The following is an 18,879-nucleotide window of genomic DNA, read 5'->3' as shown; positions in this document are numbered from 1 at the left end:
TGTAATTTAATTAATAAAGTCTGTCTTTTCATTGGACAAAATGACTAAGTCATGTGATTAGACATTAGGCTTTTTCGGCGACCACCAAGGTAAGACAGCCACGATTTCTCTTCTGTTATTTACCATTCATATCTATATTAAACTTTTCTAACCACTGGTGTACGCAACCACATATATTTACAGATATTGACATTCCGCCACATCAAGGTATGTAAAAATGTGTAGGTTTCACGCACATTACATGTTACGATCAGATGTTGAAAGTCCAATGAAGATGATGACTGGTGATGAACGAGAAAAGGGGCTCGCGCGATGATGATGCAGAGGCTTGGTGGCGGAAACGCTACTGGCATGGTAAAGGAAATATTTGCCTTGTTTTTTATATATTTGCCTTGTTTTTTATATATTTTCAATAGATTGATGAGGAAGTCTGCAGATCTGTTCGTATACAATGTCGCTCTATGATGGATTGGGAGTGGATACAGGACCATCAAAGAAGGACAGCTCTGCTGGTGACAAAAAGGGCGATGTGTGTAAGTCAAAAAATGTATTGTGGTAATCCGACATTTACTTCGGTGACAATTGCTTTAGGCCTTCATCAGAGATGTGGAATCAGGGCTTGGGTTGCCATTGGATTTATGTATTATGTTTTGGCTACGGTTGAAGTTAGAAATTTTTATAGTGTTACAAATGATAGCAGAATAGTTTTTGCTAGAGCATGTGTTATAAAATCTTTGACCTTCAAATTGAACTGCTTTCAATCTCCAACGACTTTTCAGGGTGTTTATATGCAGTCTAAGTAATTGTCCAGTTGCATTCAAAACAAGCCCCATTTATTTGAATACAAACACAAATTTCCACACAATTTTGTTTTAATTTTGTTTTGATTAAATTTTAGATCATCATTTAGGCCTAGTCTTTCATTGCAAGTGTAGTTATACAAATATCTACCAAAAATAGAGTCCAATACTCTACAGGTCCTACGTTTCAAATTATATATAATTGGAATGAAACTTAAGCTACTGGTTATGTAAGTTTTTGTTTAATCCTTTATATTTTTGGTCGATCATTTAGATTAATCAGGCCATCGATTTGCCATTTTCAGAGACTTTGTATGATACTTTTTTCTAAACTCTTGTATTACCCTGCCATTTTTTCCTTCTCAGCTGGATGGTCAGCGGGTATCAAGATGATGCAGTCGCATCTTCGCATGAAGAAAGCTGCTCTAACTGAAGCCCAGCGCAAGATGAAACAGCCATCCGGCCGTCCAGTCCTTGACCCCAAGAAAGTACCAGCACCTGGTCTTGGTTCTAGTACTGCACCAGCAAGTAGTTCCAGGTCAAGTGGGGATGTAAGCGGAAGGGATGTAGGAGGAAGGGATATCGGTGGAAGGGATGTAGGAGAAAGGGATGTTGGTGGAAGGGATATCGGTGGAAGAGATGTTGGTGGAAGTTCTGGACTATTGGATGATCATCCCAGGTTCAGACCATCAAATCTACCACCACCGTCAAGACCATCATCTTCATCTTCACCAAGATTGGTAAGCCCTTGACAATAGCATCTCCAAGCAGTGCTGTGTTATCAAGTCCATTTTGGCGCAGAAATCATAAATAAGTACATGAATTCTGTATGTACTATCTATTAGGGAAGGCAACTTTATTATCACTCGCGTTCGTCCGGGTTCGGGACGCCTACTTATCTCTTAATCCCCCGTTCCCGGACGCGTATTGTACGCTGGCGGTCCCTTGGCGTCCCTTGCTCGCGTCTATTGTTGTCTGTTGGACAATAGAGCAGGCAGCCAGAAAAGAAGCCATCCCGTCCGCTAGGACCGCTGTCAATCAACCTCACCGCTATCCAGCCCCTCTCTAATCCTTACTAATCTGGCGTCCCCTGACAATAGCTGACCCGTCTAGAACGCGTTAATCTGGTGTTCCCTGACAATAAAGTTGCACCCGTCTAGCTCGTGTTTAAAATACAAGATAGTAAATTTTCATAGATGAATTTTCAGTCTTGAAAGCAGAGCTAGAGCTGCAATCACCCCGTGTTGATTGATAATAATTTGTCTAAAAAATGTGTCGCGCGCTAAAATAATAAACCTAACCAGCAACGCCTCAAGTCTTTCTACATACAGCCGCATATGAATAAAAGCTTCTTGTGCGACACTGCAAATATATAAATCATATTTAGTAGTGTCTGTATTCCCCCAACCTATTAATCAGTACTGCATTGCGTGTATCAGCAATTCGCGCAAATCACAACATGTGGATAGCGGTCACGTGATCTAAACCCTACAGCGCTGGTAAAGATACCACCACACTCGAAGGCCCTCGAAGCAGGCCTGCCTCGAAGGGCGCTTGCGATAAGCGAAAAAACTCGTTACAAAATCTCTGATTTTTTTATTTTAAGCGCTTTTTTTGGCGAAGCCGTTTTTTAAAACTTGGCTAAGCCACCGCGTACTTTGGAAATATGGCTCCGATTCCGCACTTGTGACAGCAAAATTTGGCTTTTGGGGTGGATTTTTGGAAGTGACATCGGGATTTCCTTGTACTAGTGAGTGACGCTGTGTGTAGTGCAGTGCACTGATATGTAATTTGCGTCTGTTGTGGATGCTGGTTTGATATCACGATCGGATGCATGTGTGTATGCATGGCCTGGGGTAATGTGCACGTCTTTGAGTGGTGTACATCCCCTGTGTTGTGTGTATGCATACTATACGCTCGTTCTCACAGCCAACCTGTAGCCACGTTCGCATAGCCATACTCAGAACTTACAATTTTAGCACAGCAAAACAAATACGTATTTTCCCTTAAAAAAACACGTATAAATACGTTAAAAACGTTCTGCTTGGCAGCTCTGTGAAGTCTGAGTTTTATCTAAAGTCACAGCAGAAAATTCAGTGTTTTTACAAAATAAATATAGAAATAAAAATAAGGATTTACATTGCATGCATGTAGTCTACCTTACAAGTGAAGATGTAGATATGTAACTTTGCCCCCCTGTTGTTTTACTTTTCCCTTTTGTTGATTTTTTTTATTCTATGCATAATCAGGCCTCTCGCCAAGAAATTAAAAAGGCGTGGCGCGACACGAGGGAAAATTTGACCCCGCCCCCCTGAAGAAAAAAAAATTATAAAAAATAATTAAAAAAAAAACGTTTACAAGTATTAAGAGTAATTTGATTAATTGTTATCCCTGTATTATGTTCCGAGTCATTGTCATATTTACCCTTGCACTAAATAATCAATATTTATAGTATGTTGGAATTTGTGAAATTTGTTATCCAATGTTACGAGGAAAAAAAAATGTATATGATCATAGTTGTTTGGATTTTTATCGAGCTAGACCAAGTCATGTATTTAAAGCTGTAATTATTTTCCTTATATTAAAAACAATATTGCATTTTCTTATTTTCACAAAAATTGCAGTACTCAAATTTCTTCGTCTTTTACTTTGTATTGGAGTAAAATAAATTCTCTGTCTCAAAATGACATATACACCCGTCGACTTCGAGACACCAAAGCAATTGATAGAAAGTCTGAAGAGCTGTCGACGTGTTTGTACGCCCGCGTCATTAACATGGCCAGTTCATATTTGTAATTTGCTGGAAATTGTTCTTTAAAAATGAGAAATTCACGGGTTTGAGTAGGATCTCACTATTTCATACTTATGTTAAAAATGATTGTTAAATATCATAATTTTGAGTTTTTTTTTATTGCCCGATATGAAAATGCAGCCACAAATGAATTTGAAAATTTTGATTGACTGCATAGTTGCTTAGTAACCAGACATACTAGTCAGTTCATTCATGACTTATGAAGCCGCCTCTGAGCTAATGTAAACAAAAACAAAGCCATTTATGGGCCGAGTGAATGACCTCAAGTGAATGTGACAGAGAAGAGAGCGTGAGAGAGGTTTTCCCACGCTTATCTTTTCGGGGGGGGGGGGGGGATAACTTCAAGAAACAGACAGCGCAATAGAGAGAGAGAGAAAGAGAGGGGAATGTCTGATGGAGAGCGCGCAAACATGAAAGGGCTTGGCCGCCAAGAAGGGATCGGAGCTGAACAAGGGGGAGACATTAGCATTTTGATAAGATTGGATTATGTCCGCATTATGTATCATCGACCAAGGCCACGTGATGAGTGATGGCTCACTCGTAGTTGGTAGTTGTAGTTGGTTTCTCAAATAAATAACAGATAGTGATGAAATGTCCAGAATGAGTGAAGTGAAGTTGTGGATCTATCTTTGCCTTCCTGTTGGTTTTACTTTTCCCTTTTCAATGCATTTTCGTATATATTTAGTCGCCCTTTTTACCTGCGGCTTCCATCTTTCCGTCTCCCGATCCTTTCTTTCTTCTTGAACTCTAATATTTCTTTATTTATATCTTCATCACCAGGCGCGTAGGCAGTGAGGGGAGGGGGGAACCCCCCCCCCCCCCTCATTTGTTTTTTGTGTGTGCTTATGGGTGACCAAAAAAACATCAAATCCTGGACACAAAAAGAAAAATGTGCTCTTACCCCCCCCCCCCCGCCTGTCATTGCTAACTTTCCGGCGCAATTTAACCCCCCCCCCCCCCCCCGCGAAAAATCCTGCGTACGCCCCTGTTCATCACTTACTTCATCTAATTTTGCAATTCCATCTCTTAGATTTTGTTTTCAATGATTAATATGATAACGTTATTATATCGTTTTTTCAGACTTTCATTGAAATTAGAAATTTGAATTGTGTTCAAAACTGCGAATTCATTCTTCAATACATCTCCCAATTTCTTTATCTTGAAACTTATTTTTTTTTTTCTTCACCTACTTTATCTGCCCCCTCTAATTTTGTAATTCCACCTCTTTAAAATTTTTTTTTTTCTTCTTTTTTTCTTCAATTATTAAAATACAAACTTAATTTTATCATATATTTTTTTCTCGGAATTGCATTTAAATTGGGGAGGGTGTGCATTACGAAGGCGCGTAACGATGTTTAATATACGCGATGTTTTGGAACTTTGGTGTTGATTGACATGACTCGCCTCATTTCAGATAAGCAATCGACCTATACAGTGCGCCTCAGAAAACACGAAGCCGAGAATTGTCGATGTTTTATCATAACTTAATCATAGTTATAATTAATAAATGACACATATTGGTAAAGCTTAGATCCTCTTCAGTGATGCAACTCTTATGCATATTTCACGAATGAGCGATTAAAAAACAATTTGAAGACATGCAGGGTCCTTTGGTAAGGCATTAATCCTCATTACCAGGTCCCTCGGAGAGAACCTAAAGCCGTCGGACGTCTGGTTGCTTTCTAACAAGCATTTATGCTTTCTTAGCAGTCAGGTAAAATAACCACCACCACAGGGTATCAAAAAGTCATTTGGCGAACGGTATCTGAATTTCTAGAAAATTCACTTTCTGCCCTTTCATAAATTAAACCTCGGCTCAATCAGAAAAAATGAGCCAGGAATAACAAATTTCTGTTTGTTTAAAGTAATGCTAGCACTTCCATAATTTGATTAAACGAATTCGTTTTCACTGGCTGCCTGCCGTAGCAACAAACAGAGTTATGGAAATAATGGAAATGCAAGCATTACTTTAAACAAATGGAACTTTGTTATTCCTGTACAAATATGTGTCATTTATTCATTATAATTTTGATCAAGTTATCATAAAACATCGATAATTCTCCGTTTCGTTTTCTCATGGGACGCACTAGCTAAAGAAAGTGTTGATTAAAGAAAGAGAGATAGTACGTGGTAGAGAGATAGTGGTAGAGAGAGATTAGAAAGGTGACTGGATGAGAGAGAGAGAGAGAGTAAGAGGGCTAACAAAAAAAAGGGGGGCGTAGAGAGGGCCTGGAGAGAAAGATAACAGATAAGAAAGGAAATTGTGTTGATTTGAGATACAGATGGATTTACTACTATCGAGAGAGAGAGAGAGTTTCAAGGTGTATTACCCGAATTAAAAAGGGGTATTGTTGGATCCGTTTTTGTTATCATAAAAAAAATTCTCCTCACCATTGTCCAGTCGCAACAACGACATACAAATAATGACAGATTTATTATGACATTCCCGCCACAAGTCGGCGCTCTCAGAACAAAGGCGTAGGCTGACAATCGTAAATATCGCGGTCTGTCTGAACTTGGGTGTTGATTACAACATTTCCAAGATACGGTTATCAATCCAACTTTCTAGTACTTCATTTGTGCCTATTCATTGTACCCACGAAAAGATCGATAGAAATGTCAGAATGTCTATTACCCTTCCCAGGGTTCAATGGGCGGCACAGGGTATGCAAATTATAAATTGTTCTAGCGCTGCTGGTCGCTACAACTACAAGGCGGCCGCGGCCTTGTATCACTCATTCAAAATCAGTTTTCATAAGACCAAACCTCCAAAATAGATGACATATAAAAAAATACATAACAGTCTCGTAGAGTAAATATTTCAAAGAACAAAACATGCATGTCTACGTCCCTCTACCTCTCTCTCCCTCTCTCTCTCTCAACCTCAAACAACGGACCTCTGCATTGATTGCGATTCACACAGTTTTCATTTCATTTACATTTCATTTAAAATGGGGAAAGCCTTCCGATCGCTGGAAGGAAGGAATTTTACTGGCAAGGTGATTAAACGAGTTCTTGCCCCTCTTAGCGCGACAAATAGAAACCCTATTCCTCTCAAGAATTATGTAATATTATGTAAGATAATCCCCCCCATTCTTGCCCCTTTCATTGGGGACCCGTTTGGGACGCTCGCGTTCTCTAAACAAAGGAGGGTACGCGATGAATGGAGAAGGTTTTAATCCACCATACCTTACGCGTTAAGGACAGTCGCGTTCTGCTAACAAAGGAGGGGACGCGATCGTCCTGAACCCGGACGAACGCGAGTGATAATAAAGTTGCCTTCCCTTAGAGTCATGACAAACTCTTATAGATAGAAATAATAGAATTTATACAACACCTACGTGGATCCTTGTTATTGATTGGAGGATTGTTGGTCACATGATATTCAATATATGTTATATTGCACGGTCGTGCATTTTTGGTTATATGCAGACTGCGTACCTCTCTGCCGTGCGCGCGCGTATCCCTGCGTGTATCTGACGGGAAGGCAATCTGAATGTAATCGAGAAGGCTTGACTCCAACTTTAATTTATCTTTAATATAAGGAGTAAAGCATAATTTGTTGATTAACGTTCTATTAGATCTTCTTCGATGTTGTATAAAACAAATAATGAATGTTTTTCATTCGTTCAATGGTGCAAATATTTTCATTCGTTGAAAGATTAACGTTAATTCTATACAAGTCGGCTGACGCCTCGTTGAATAGAATGTTAATCTTTCAACTCATGAAAATATTCGCACTATTGAACTCATAACCATTCATTATTTGTATAATATTTGATCTGGATGCAAAGCAAACAGGTTTAATCCCAGTGATTAGCTTCTGCATGTCCCATACTCCCAACACCATTCAAACAATTAAAACATCATAGTAGTTGTAGTAAATGATGTAATGATCTTTATTTCACATTCTGTTCTGACATTGTAAATAAACTTTATATGTTATTCAGTTCAACAATATCACAAGATGTAGACCTGCAAAAAGAAATCCGGTTTGACAACTTATGTAATTTTTTATTCCCCCCCCCCCTTTTTCTTCTGTTTGTGTGTATTTAGGCTCCTTATTTGCCATCAAGTAGCCTTGGTTCAGATGGTGAAAATGAGTATGATCCAGCTTATCCAAATGAATATGAGAAGGTTGCAAAGAAATTACGAGAGAAGAGGGAAAGGGAGAGGGATGAGCAAGATAAAAGAGAACGAGAAGAAAGGTAAGTCCAAGGTGTGATCACTAGGAGCGCGATGATGTGTTATTTACAGTCAATCCACAATTTTATTTAAGGTCTTCGGCAATGGGGTTTGATAACACTATGCATTAGGGGAATTAGTTCAGATTTTAAGCTTGTGAATCATAATGAAATTTACAAATTTTAAATGTAGATTTTAAATTGAATAACTTAAACTTGAAAATGCATATTTTCACATGTTGCATGACCTGATATATTATTGCATGAATTTCTTGATTTGCCATTGATTAATTTCTCATGATTATTTTTCATTGACTATTGGTTTTTTACTTCATGTCTAGAACAAGATGTAATATAGGAAGAATATTGTTTTACTTTTTAATATATATCTAACTTACAATGTAGAAGTCTTCCACATATTTTATCTTTGATAATAAACTAGTTTCCATCAGTTTTTCAGTCTTTCATAATTGCTAAATATTCAAATTAATTTATATTATGTTGTCACTATAAAAGTGTTTATCATAAATAACAATATTTGAACAAATCAAAAATTCTCCAGGAGGAGACGTCGTGAAAAAGATCGTGAACGAGACCGAGAAAAGGACCGTGACCGCGATAGGGAACGCCGTGATCGTGACCGCGATCGAGAAAGAGATCGAGAAAGGGAACCACAAGGATTTTCCAGACGTCCAGTCATGGAGGATGATGAGGATGACAGGGACAGAGAGAGGAGAAGAAACAGTATGTATAAATGCACTGGTTTTTCCTTGGTCCATATTAACATTGTGGTAGAAGAGAACCGGAAGAAGGGACAGATTGCATTGGTCCAATGAGATGGAAAAATTGATATTTCTTTTTCGGGGGCTCTTTTGGGCATTTCGGGGGCTCTTTTGGGCATTTCGGGGGCTATTTCAATGAGAGGGATAAAGAAGAAGAAAACAATACAACAAAAGGGCAAGGCTGAAATGATCTTTATTGAGAGGGGCATTGCGGTCTGTGGGTAGGGCATCACCATAAAATGCTGTTTAACCTGTGGATGATTCGAGGCCCTATTTCCACAATTCTGATGTAATCAACAAACATTTGGGTTTTCATTTCTTCACCTTGATACTTAAATCGACTCATTTGAGACTACACAAGTTAGCTTCATATATGTTGTTAAAAAGTAGTACTGCAAATCTTAGGTTAGTCCTGGAATTGATTTTTAGTCATTAAGTGAAGCATTATACTCAGATTTTAAAGATAATTTATTTTTGAATTATTTTTCATTTCAAACATGTATTTGTGGATCAAGATCAAATGCAGCATATGTCTTGGTTAACTTTGCTCCTACAAATCCATTGATATTCTCAGTAAGAACATAACACATGTATTTCTTCTCTCTTGTGTATATCTGTCTTTCCACAGCTGCACAACGAGCTGCTATTGCCCCTCCTTCCTCACTGATCAATGAAGATTCCCAGTCTAAAGATGATGGATGTAAGTATCCTTAGATTAATACTAGAAATGAATTTACAAAGACTTGGACCTTAAAGTCATCGTTTAACGATGTTAAATCTGAGATGCATGGCCCTATGTGTTATCAGTGTCTGTGATATGGTGTAATATTGAAGTTTACAAAAATTGCGCTTCAAAATGATCATGAAGTGCCTCGAAAAAGTAAAAATCTTTGAGTGACAGGTTTTACCGTACTCGTTTTCCCCAATAGGCTGTAGTGTTATAAAAACCGTTAGAAAAACGAATTCTGAAATTTCTAATTCCAGTCATAGATATCTTGATAATCAGACAGATTGGCTTGTAAAAGTCATGGAGTTCCTGGCTGACCTAAAGGTTTATAATTATCATTGCAGCATGAGCTAAATCAAGGATTATTTCTGAAGGATCTAAGACAAAGTTACTGGATCCCTTTAATGGTGCAAAATAAATGCGGGTTGGTTCTTGTGAAATTAACAAAAATTTGGGGCAGATCATCCTCTGGCCCTCTCATCATTTGTGTTAAATAATTTGGATATTGTTAAATATTATCTACCCTGGATATATAGCATGAAATATAGGGAGCTCTTCAACATTTTGACTTTCTCTTGAGTTTTCTTTCGATATAAAAATCAGTTATAAAGAAAAGTCAACATTAGTGAGGAAAAAAGGTATGCTGATTTCAAAAAATAATAATCATGACTCATGGAATTTTACCATAAACATTAGCAGTGTTATATATGACATGTTACATCGATTGTTATAATTTCACACTAATTTCATACAGTTGCAGCTCCTCTACCCCCTGCAAGAGATAGGCCTTATGCAGACATGAAGAGAAAGAACCACGACCATGATGATCTTGAGGGTGCTAAGACACCCCCTAGGATCAGTGAATTTGCCCCGCCTCAAGAGCAGAATACATTTGTCAAGCCTCCGACACCGAAAGCAAACTTTCAGGTCCCAGTAGGGCTGGGGTAAGTGGTCATTTTTTTTCTCATTTTTTTTGTTTTTGTGGGGGGGGGGTGCAATCTGCAAGGACTAGAAGCCTAAATCTGTCAGGATTTATGCCTAATTCATAACAAAATTGTGTAAGGATTAAAACTTATATTTATCTGAAGTTTCATTGCATGAATAAAAAAGATGTCATGCATCCTTCCTTATCTTCTCGTGGCATTTTTGTAATAGAAAATTGATAACTTGGGGTAACTTTCAATTACATGCTTTCTGCCTGTTTCTCACATAAAGAAAAATATAGTCATCTATCAACATTTTAGAACCATAAAACGACTTGCTATATCAAATCAATTCATTCAACTTTGATATGATTTTAATAAAGATATATTTAGATTTTGAGATGGGTTGGTAATTCGATAAGAGATAATGGCATTTTCCCTGCAGTTCCCCTAAATAAAGATGAAATTGTTTATGTATTCATGCTTTAAAAATACAACCTTTTCTTTTTAGCAATTTTAATAAATATTTTTCCCCCTTTATTGTATACAGTGTTGACTCAGTGGCAATGAAAATCATGGCTAAGTATGGCTTCAAGGAAGGAGCAGGGTTAGGCAAGTCAGAACAGGGAATCAGTACAGCATTACAGGTGGAGAAGACAAGTAGGAGAGGAGGAAAGATCATCAATAAAGACAAGGAAATACAAGGTACGTCCACCAGATTTGATCTTTGGAATAGCAATTGATATAAAAGTAACCTTTATATTATGACATGGTAGCTTAATGCATTCCATTTATGTCAGCTGTATAGACAGAATAGACAGAATATCTGAATAGACAGAAATAGTAGAAAATTGAAATACATGAAATTGAAATACAGGTGGACTATTAAAATGTGTTATTTATACCTTATATTTATTCTAAAGCTCTACCGGTACTACCAACTTAATAAAATTTAAATTATAAGAATATGTCAATGTAATAGGTCTAAAAATGTATTGTATGATTGCCCCGTTACCCTTTCAGAAGTCACATTATAAACTTATCTATCATGTTTCTCCTGTTTTAGAGCAAGTTGTAATGCCACCTCCGCCAATGCCTCCTCCAGCATTCCCACCACCTGCATTTCCACCAGCAGCCCCAAAGACAGGACCAGCACCCATCACAGATGTTCTCAGGAATCCTACCAAGATCCTTCTTCTTACGGTAGGTTCATGAAATAGGGGCAGAGAGTATTCTTCCACAACTCCACTTGCCAATTGATACTCTCTTTTTTTTTTTATCTGAGCCTATCTTCAGAGCATGTCATACTCATTTGCAAATGGACACTCCCATAGCTCGTATAGATTGGGTCATCCTGTTATAAGGCCTTAATTTTTTTTTGTTGTTTTGCCCTTTAGGTGCCAGAACGTAGGTCGGTCCCTTTTTTCCTCCCTCTTTGGGCTGATATTTCGCAAAGGGAAAACCAAAATCTTTTCTTTTTAGGCCTAATGGTACTATATCAAAAGAACCCCCACGCTCTTTGCAGCATGGATCAGGTAGAATTCACATTATCGATATAAGTTTGTTCCAAATAATGAACATCGGTCTTAACAGCACTTCAAATTATTCAAAAACATAAAGTCAGTAGATAATTCGCTCAACCTAACAATTAGGGTTGTACCGATGGCCTTGTATAAATTCCTTCCGTCATTTCTGCTGAATGTTGTTTGACTCTGTGAGGTGGTGATCTCATTTCATGTATTTTATTTTTTTAAGTAACCGCTATGCAAACATAAATCAAGATGCCAACTTGTATCACCTTTGCAGCATGGATCAGGTAGAATTTAACATTTTCAAATACATTTTATAGTATTTGATCACTGGTTCATTTAATTACAAACGTAGGTTTTTTGTTACTAGTCAGAAAAGTATTCATAAAATAGTACATGTAGTATTTGATCTCTTGCTCACTTGACTTTAACCATAGCCTTTTGTACCATTCCTGTTTTCTTTCTACAGAATATGGTAGGTCCCGGTGAGGTAGATGATGATCTACAGCCAGAGACAGCCGAGGAATGTTCCAAGTATGGAGAGGTTGTCAAGGTCCTCATCTATGAAGTAAGTGTGATGAAGGATCAGGGTCCTGTTTCATAAAACTTGATATCAATAACAAGTTATAAGCTACCGTTATAAGCTACTGAAATCATGGCAATGTGATTGGCTGAGAGCAAATTTGTCATAGAAATTTAGCATTTGTTACAGGTAAAGTTTTATGAAACGGGCCCCAGAGTCATTCGTGTTGGATACCTACCCAGAGACCCTTGGGAGATATCTCCATTATGCATGTTAAAAGATTGCAGTGAAGTTGGTGAAATTAGTATGATCCCATTTTTAAAGAAATTATGCGGGCACGATTTGTAAATGAAACCACTGACTGAAATCACTCTCACCCGAGCATTCAGCAATACTTTGAATCATAACACGTCCTCACATTTGATATCGTTCTTCAGGGCTTATGTAAGCAGCAATTAGCTACACATTTCTAAGTTTTCCTTCCAAATCCAAAATTGTCATGACTTGAATATTACTTTACTTTACTTACTTTAACACACAATGTTGTAGAAAAAATAAATTAAATGAATTGATAAGAGTTTGTGATACCAGTCAATAATGATTTTTGATTTTAAAAATTCAAATATTGTATGTCACTGTAGACTAAGTGCTTGTTCACACTGTGTTACTTTGTTTTTCTCCAGGATCCCCTCAAAGTTGCCACTGAAGCTGTAAGGATATTTGTAGAATTCACACGGGTGGAAGCAGCAGTAAAAGGTAACACTATATCAATTTCTTTAATAACAAATTTTCTTCTATTGAGTGTTCATCACTATGAATATGACGGACAAAGAAATCAGACAAAATATACAGTTCCTCAGGTAGACAAAGGAACATCCCTTCACTGCTATTATGTAAAAATGTGTAGAACAGGTGAATATGCATGTGACACCCGTTCTACACTTTTTTACATAATAGCAGTGAAGGGATGTTCCTTTGTCTACCTGAGGAACTGGATATTTTGTCCGTCGTTTTCATGGTGCATGGTACTCATTATTGACAGTAATATATTGATACCTTGATAAGTTTTCCTTTACAATTACCCTGTTGTGAATATCTGGATAAGATATGGAGATCTTTCCACCTCGTCTTTGTTATATGGGGTTTCCCCTGCATATGAAGATCTATGTCCTGAAACCCAAGGTTTTGCTGAAAATGCTTCCAAGAGTGCACAGTTTATACTATAGTAACAAATAAATAGAGTTCAATTCTGTTCTTTATTCAGATATGAAAAACATTTTACTTGTCTTTTATTTGAAATTCTATGTATGAAATTTCATAGTTCCAAGGAAAACTGAATTACTTATTTCAGTTTATATATCCTTTATACATTTTGTATTCTGTTTGTTGAGTAAACCACATTAATAAGAAATAAAACTCTTTTCAACTGAAATTTTGAATTCTGGGTATTATGTCATAATTTCCAATGTCATTGATTTTTTGGGTTCCCCAAAATTATGAAGGCCTTAAATAATCAAATTTCTTTTGTCTATATCCAACACTTCTTCATTTTAGCTGTGGTGGATTTGAATGGCCGTTTCTTTGGCGGTAGGATTGTGAAGGGATCCTTCTACGATCCACAAAAGTTTGGGAAGTTTGAACTCACAGCATGAGCCTGTTGAAATGATGAAGAAACAGCGGGACCAGTGACGGTCAAGAATTCCAAAGCATCTTCCGCAAGTGGGACTGCCCATCAAGTCTATGCTACCTATTAACACATCCCCCTTTTGGGACTGCTTTCAGATCATGCGTTTTATTTCCTAGTCAAAATATGTGATCTTTAGTGGATGATATACATGTACAACACCATTTTAAAGAGATTCCATGGTAATGGGATGGTTGATTGGACCATCTTACAGCTGTGTTGCATTTGCTTAGCAGAGTTTGAAACCAAAAAAATGTCTTATAAATAAAAGAGTTTTTAGGCCATAATAACTAGTTGTAAAATAGTGAAACAGAAAGCCATTTCAGTCTAGAAATTTTTAGAACCTAAAATTTCTATGAACGGTTAATTTTAGACCACAAAATGTGTGAATTTAGCCAATACGATCATACCAATACAGCTCCACTTTCAAAAAAACACGGCGACCGTTAATTAATTTTTTAATTAAAAATAACAATACATGGTCCGGCTGGTTGGGCGTAATATAAGCAACACGAAAATGCCAACAAAAAAGATACAGCGGCATTGGCTGAAATACGACGTAAAAGCCGTTATTTTGTTTTTTCAACGGTTTTTTCAAATTTTTCAAAATATCTAATATTTGTGGTGGTACGAAATCGTTATATTTATGGATATTTCAGCCGTCTCTGAACCGATTTTGATCAAACAAAGATGAATTTGTCATTAAAATATTATGTTCTTTCAAATTTGACACTCAGTTTTTCATTATCTCACAAGAAAAATTGTTTTGTTTAGCGCCCTCTGCAACAGAACTCAACTATCCCTTTAATGTTTAAATTAGTTTTGAACTTTATTTTAATGGTCACATAATATTGATGATTTACTAAATAAATATAAGAAAAACAATTCACAATCATTGCTATTTTGATATTTACTTATATACAAAGAAGAACTGTTTGCAAAATATAGACCCTAAAACTGGGGTGTAGGTACTTGTATTCATGAAAATGTGAGGTTATTACACACCAATCACTAGAACACAAATGCAGGCTTAAAGAACTTTCAATTTGTATTTTCTTGATCATGATGCTCATTTCTAAGTACGGTATACAGTGTATATTGTGATTATTTGCTATAGATGTACATGTGTTCTAGAAATTAATGAAATAAAAGCAGATTTATCATGGTTATTACTCTTTAACAAAAACTACACATACTGCAGTAAGGTACATGTAGTTCCATGTTACAGAGGTGCTTGGTACTGAAAAAGTATATCTCTATGGAATAGTTCAATTTGGATTAAATCATCTTATTTTCAAGTTTTTCTGTGCAAGGGTATTACGTGTACATTGATTCAATTGTATCATCATTCTTTGGTAACAAGTGTCATGAATAATTTAAGACTGGTCATATTCATGATGTGTACATAATGTGTCATGTAAATAAATGTGAAGAAAGGAATCTTAATGGAATGTTTTGTGGATCTTATTCATCGTAATTGTTTATTTAAACAAATTTAACAAACTGCAATGATAACCATATCGTCTGTTCAGAGCCAGATGGGTGTTAACTCTGTGTAAAAGTATATGAGTTAACGCCCTGTTCGGATCAAAACGGAAGATATATGGTTGGACTTATTTTACTGTAAGTGACTGTGTTGTTCTATATTTTGCAATCTTATAGACAGAAAGGACTCGTCTTCTCTGGAACACCATGTTAACCAATTTCATGCACAAATCCATAATCTCAACATTGGGGAAATTTTATTTTCAGACACTTTTCCTTTTAATAAATGTCATCAACTTGCAATTCTAGTAGGAAGACATGATTTATACAGTTGTACTTTGAAATCCAAGAATAGCTTTGAACCAAGGTACATATAGGGCAATTCCACGGTAACGGAAGGACACTCAGACAAGATTTTTGAACTTCAGGTTCATACTAAAAGAACTGTTTTATTAGTATAAGATGTGAAACAGTACAGATATAATACCTATATAAGTGCCTTTAATTCTCCCCCAAAAAATTGTCATTATAGTTAAGTAGTTTAAGAATGTGCATATTAATTATCTCGGTAACGGAAGGACATAACAATGGACATGGTTTTTCCAGTTAATTAGTGTTTATCCAAACTTTGTGAAGTTGATGAAGCTTTCCACTTGACTGAAACACATTTTGTTCCCCATAGTTTAATACATACTAATAAAACATTTCTTTTAGTATGAACCTGAAGTTCAAAAATCTTGTCTTAGTGTCCTTCCGTTACCTTGGAATTGCCCTATATACTAAAGTTTTTCATCTTGTGCTCATAAAGAGTAAAAGTGCAAATTAGAAACAAATCAACAAGATTTTCTGTGCTTTAAGCTTTTTGTTCATTCTTGAATTGTACCGCGGAGTGCAGGATGAAAAAGCTTCAGCAGATCTATGTTCATTGCTATTTCTTTTAATAAAATAATGATAATGATAATGATTATTCCCATAATAACTTGGGAACAAGGAAACCATGTCATATACATATGTTCAATATGGTAAATCCAATTGCTCATTTTCTGTCCCATTCATTACCAAAAATAATAAAAACATAACACATAATATCATGGAGCAATTTATATTTCTAGAATGTGCAATTTTTATTACAAACGATTTCAGAAAGACACGATACATATGTTAAAGGTAATACAAAGTTTGGGTATGGGGTCATGAATTTGGTTCATATGAACATATTGGAACTTTGGAAGCATATGCGATCCTACAATATTCAATGATCGTTGTCGTGGTTGAAGTAGAGTCTGAAGTGATGAAATTGTGAATACGGTAATAAACTCTTTATGTTGTATAACTCCCTCTCAAGATTGATATTACTTTAGATTCAAAACAACAAAATCAACCGATTTTTTAAACCCATTTTGAAATTATATAACAGAACTGCATATTTCGAGATTTTCATGGTCGCAGCTACCATTGTATGGCCGTAGGCGCCATTTGAAATTTATCGGGAGCACCAATAAATTTGATATTTTAATTTCTCAAAATCCTTGGCGTTTTAGAGCCCAATTTTTTCAAAGTTGCTTACCGTATTGAATATTCTTACACTAGGTTTCACAATGGTAATGCAATTTTTAAATTTCATGATCCAATTCTGTTGAAATATTGCATAAACTTTGTATCACCTTTAAGTCTGTTTTTTTGAGGGGGGAGAGGGGGTTCTTGTTATTCTTCGTAAAATATTGGAAAGTAAATGACCAAATACCTCCTTACTCGTCTGCTGAATTTCACACCTTCAGTGCAAATCAATAAAATATTTAAAGAGTTGGCTCTTTTTCTTTCAGCGCAACATTTACATCAAGCAGCACAGTCACATGCAAAACATTTATAACAAAAGCAAATAACAATAACAGATAAGTTGAGGTGTCAATTTATTTTCCATGTTCTTCAAAAAGCAATGTATTAAAGGTAAAGACCAGTAATTGTCATGCGATTGCATTGTGAAAGAAACGTTGTGGAATCGATCAGAAAAGGTTGATCATCCAGCATATAGCATCTGCAAGGTTCTGGAATCATCAAAATGATAAGAAATTTGGCCCATTCTTCATAAAGTTACAAGCACTATACACAGAAAGATGTATATGGGACTACCCTATATCTCTCACAGACCATGAGAGAAACAAATTTACCAAATATATGAATTAGTAGGCGGTTTCCCGGCAAATTTTTTATCATCATGTATTAGTCAAAACATATTATTTCACATGATTGGTAATGAGAGCTTCCATTTCATTTTTTGAAGTTGGGGCATTTCCAATACTGGTCTTTACCTTTAATAAATGTCGAACTGACCGACTTCCAAATCTTATCCCATATACATGTGGGCATTTGCAAGAATTTCATCATATTCAATCTCATCCTTCTCTTAAAATTAGTGTTCTTATTTGTATCAAGTTTATTCTATTTTTTTGACGATAATAACGAAAATGATAATATTTTTATTGTTCATATTTTCCATATACAAATGTACTAATTCAAATGGGCTTTACACTTATGTTATTAACAGAAGAGATGAGTTTTGTGATATTTTTTTGAAGGTTTTGAGAGATTGCTAGTTGCGAAAAAAATCTTGGAATGCTATTCCACTGTTTGGGAGCAGCAGCAGCAGCAAAAGCTCTGTCCTCAAGTGTGGGAAGCGTCTTAGGAGACGTATGGTTCAGTGTGATGCACTGACAGGAGGGGAGGGAGTAAGGTGATGGTTGCCTAATAGATTATGAGTTCAGATGGGTAGGGATGAGCCAGACCATGGATGCATTTGAAGGAGAGAGGAACTATTTTGTAGTGAATCTGGAACCCGATGGGTAGCCACTCCATAACGCCAATCCATAACGCTCTATTAACGATGGTCCGTAACGCTCCAAGAGAGGATGTGATCTTAACACCGATCTACCGGTACGTGGAATTTGGTAATCCTGTTGTTGCATTTCAGAGATATATTGCTTCCTATCAGGTACCATCCTCTGCTTCTGTTACATCCATTGATGGGGTTTGGCTACCAGTCTCTTGTTCATCTGGATATGGGAAAGATGAGGTGATAAAGTGAACAAACAGTTACAGATTTAAAACTGACCCTTTCAACATTTCCCATACATTTCAATCATGTTATACAAATGCTCAGATATGTGGTATAAGAAAAACATGGAACACAATAGGTACTGTACAACCAAAAACTTTAAATTCTAAAGTCTAAATTTGCTGAAGTATCATGCCAACAAATAATTGAAACACAAATTACACAACAACAAAGTTTCTTTTATTTGCCAAATTTCCTAACACTTGTTAATTACCTAGTTTCCGATTTTATAATGATTTGTGAAATGTTTTATTTCTATTCATATCATTTCATATCCAAGTACAGTGTTCTATAAATGGATTCAAGTTAACATGCTTA

General features: G+C 36.3%; 1 protein-coding gene and 1 long non-coding RNA gene across 3 annotated transcripts; one reads left to right on the top strand and one right to left on the bottom strand.

Annotated features, from left to right (window-relative positions):
- The first annotated feature begins 65 nt into the window (after positions 1 to 65).
- Positions 66 to 14,418, top strand: LOC115919036 (splicing factor 45-like). 2 transcript variants are annotated; one of them, XM_030997563.1, is made up of 12 exons: positions 66 to 89; positions 417 to 533; positions 1,167 to 1,540; positions 7,669 to 7,820; positions 8,359 to 8,540; positions 9,207 to 9,278; positions 10,060 to 10,249; positions 10,779 to 10,933; positions 11,295 to 11,431; positions 12,227 to 12,325; positions 12,964 to 13,036; positions 13,835 to 14,418. In XM_030997563.1, the coding sequence occupies exons 2-12, from the start codon at positions 452 to 454 to the stop codon at positions 13,930 to 13,932; spliced, it is 1,614 nt and encodes a 537-aa protein (XP_030853423.1). In that variant the 5' UTR covers positions 66 to 89; positions 417 to 451; the 3' UTR covers positions 13,933 to 14,418. The 2 variants fall into 2 exon arrangements, with proteins under 2 accessions (XP_030853423.1, XP_030853414.1); XM_030997554.1 differs by lacking the exon at positions 66 to 89 and adding an exon at positions 111 to 207.
- On the bottom strand, positions 4,860 to 6,897 carry LOC115929164. The gene is made up of 2 exons (XR_004066352.1): positions 6,004 to 6,897; positions 4,860 to 5,052 (listed from the first exon to the last, which is right to left on the bottom strand). It is a non-coding gene; the product is annotated as an uncharacterized LOC115929164 (long non-coding RNA).
- Positions 14,419 to 18,879: the final 4,461 nt, after the last annotated feature.

Source organism: Strongylocentrotus purpuratus, unplaced genomic scaffold (assembly GCF_000002235.5).
Source record: "Strongylocentrotus purpuratus isolate Spur 01 unplaced genomic scaffold, Spur_5.0 spur5_contig_858, whole genome shotgun sequence".
In the NCBI taxonomy this organism is placed as follows: Eukaryota; Metazoa; Echinodermata; class Echinoidea; order Camarodonta; family Strongylocentrotidae; genus Strongylocentrotus; species Strongylocentrotus purpuratus.
Note: the sequence above shows the minus strand (reverse complement) of the source record. Positions and strands in the feature narration are given on the sequence as shown.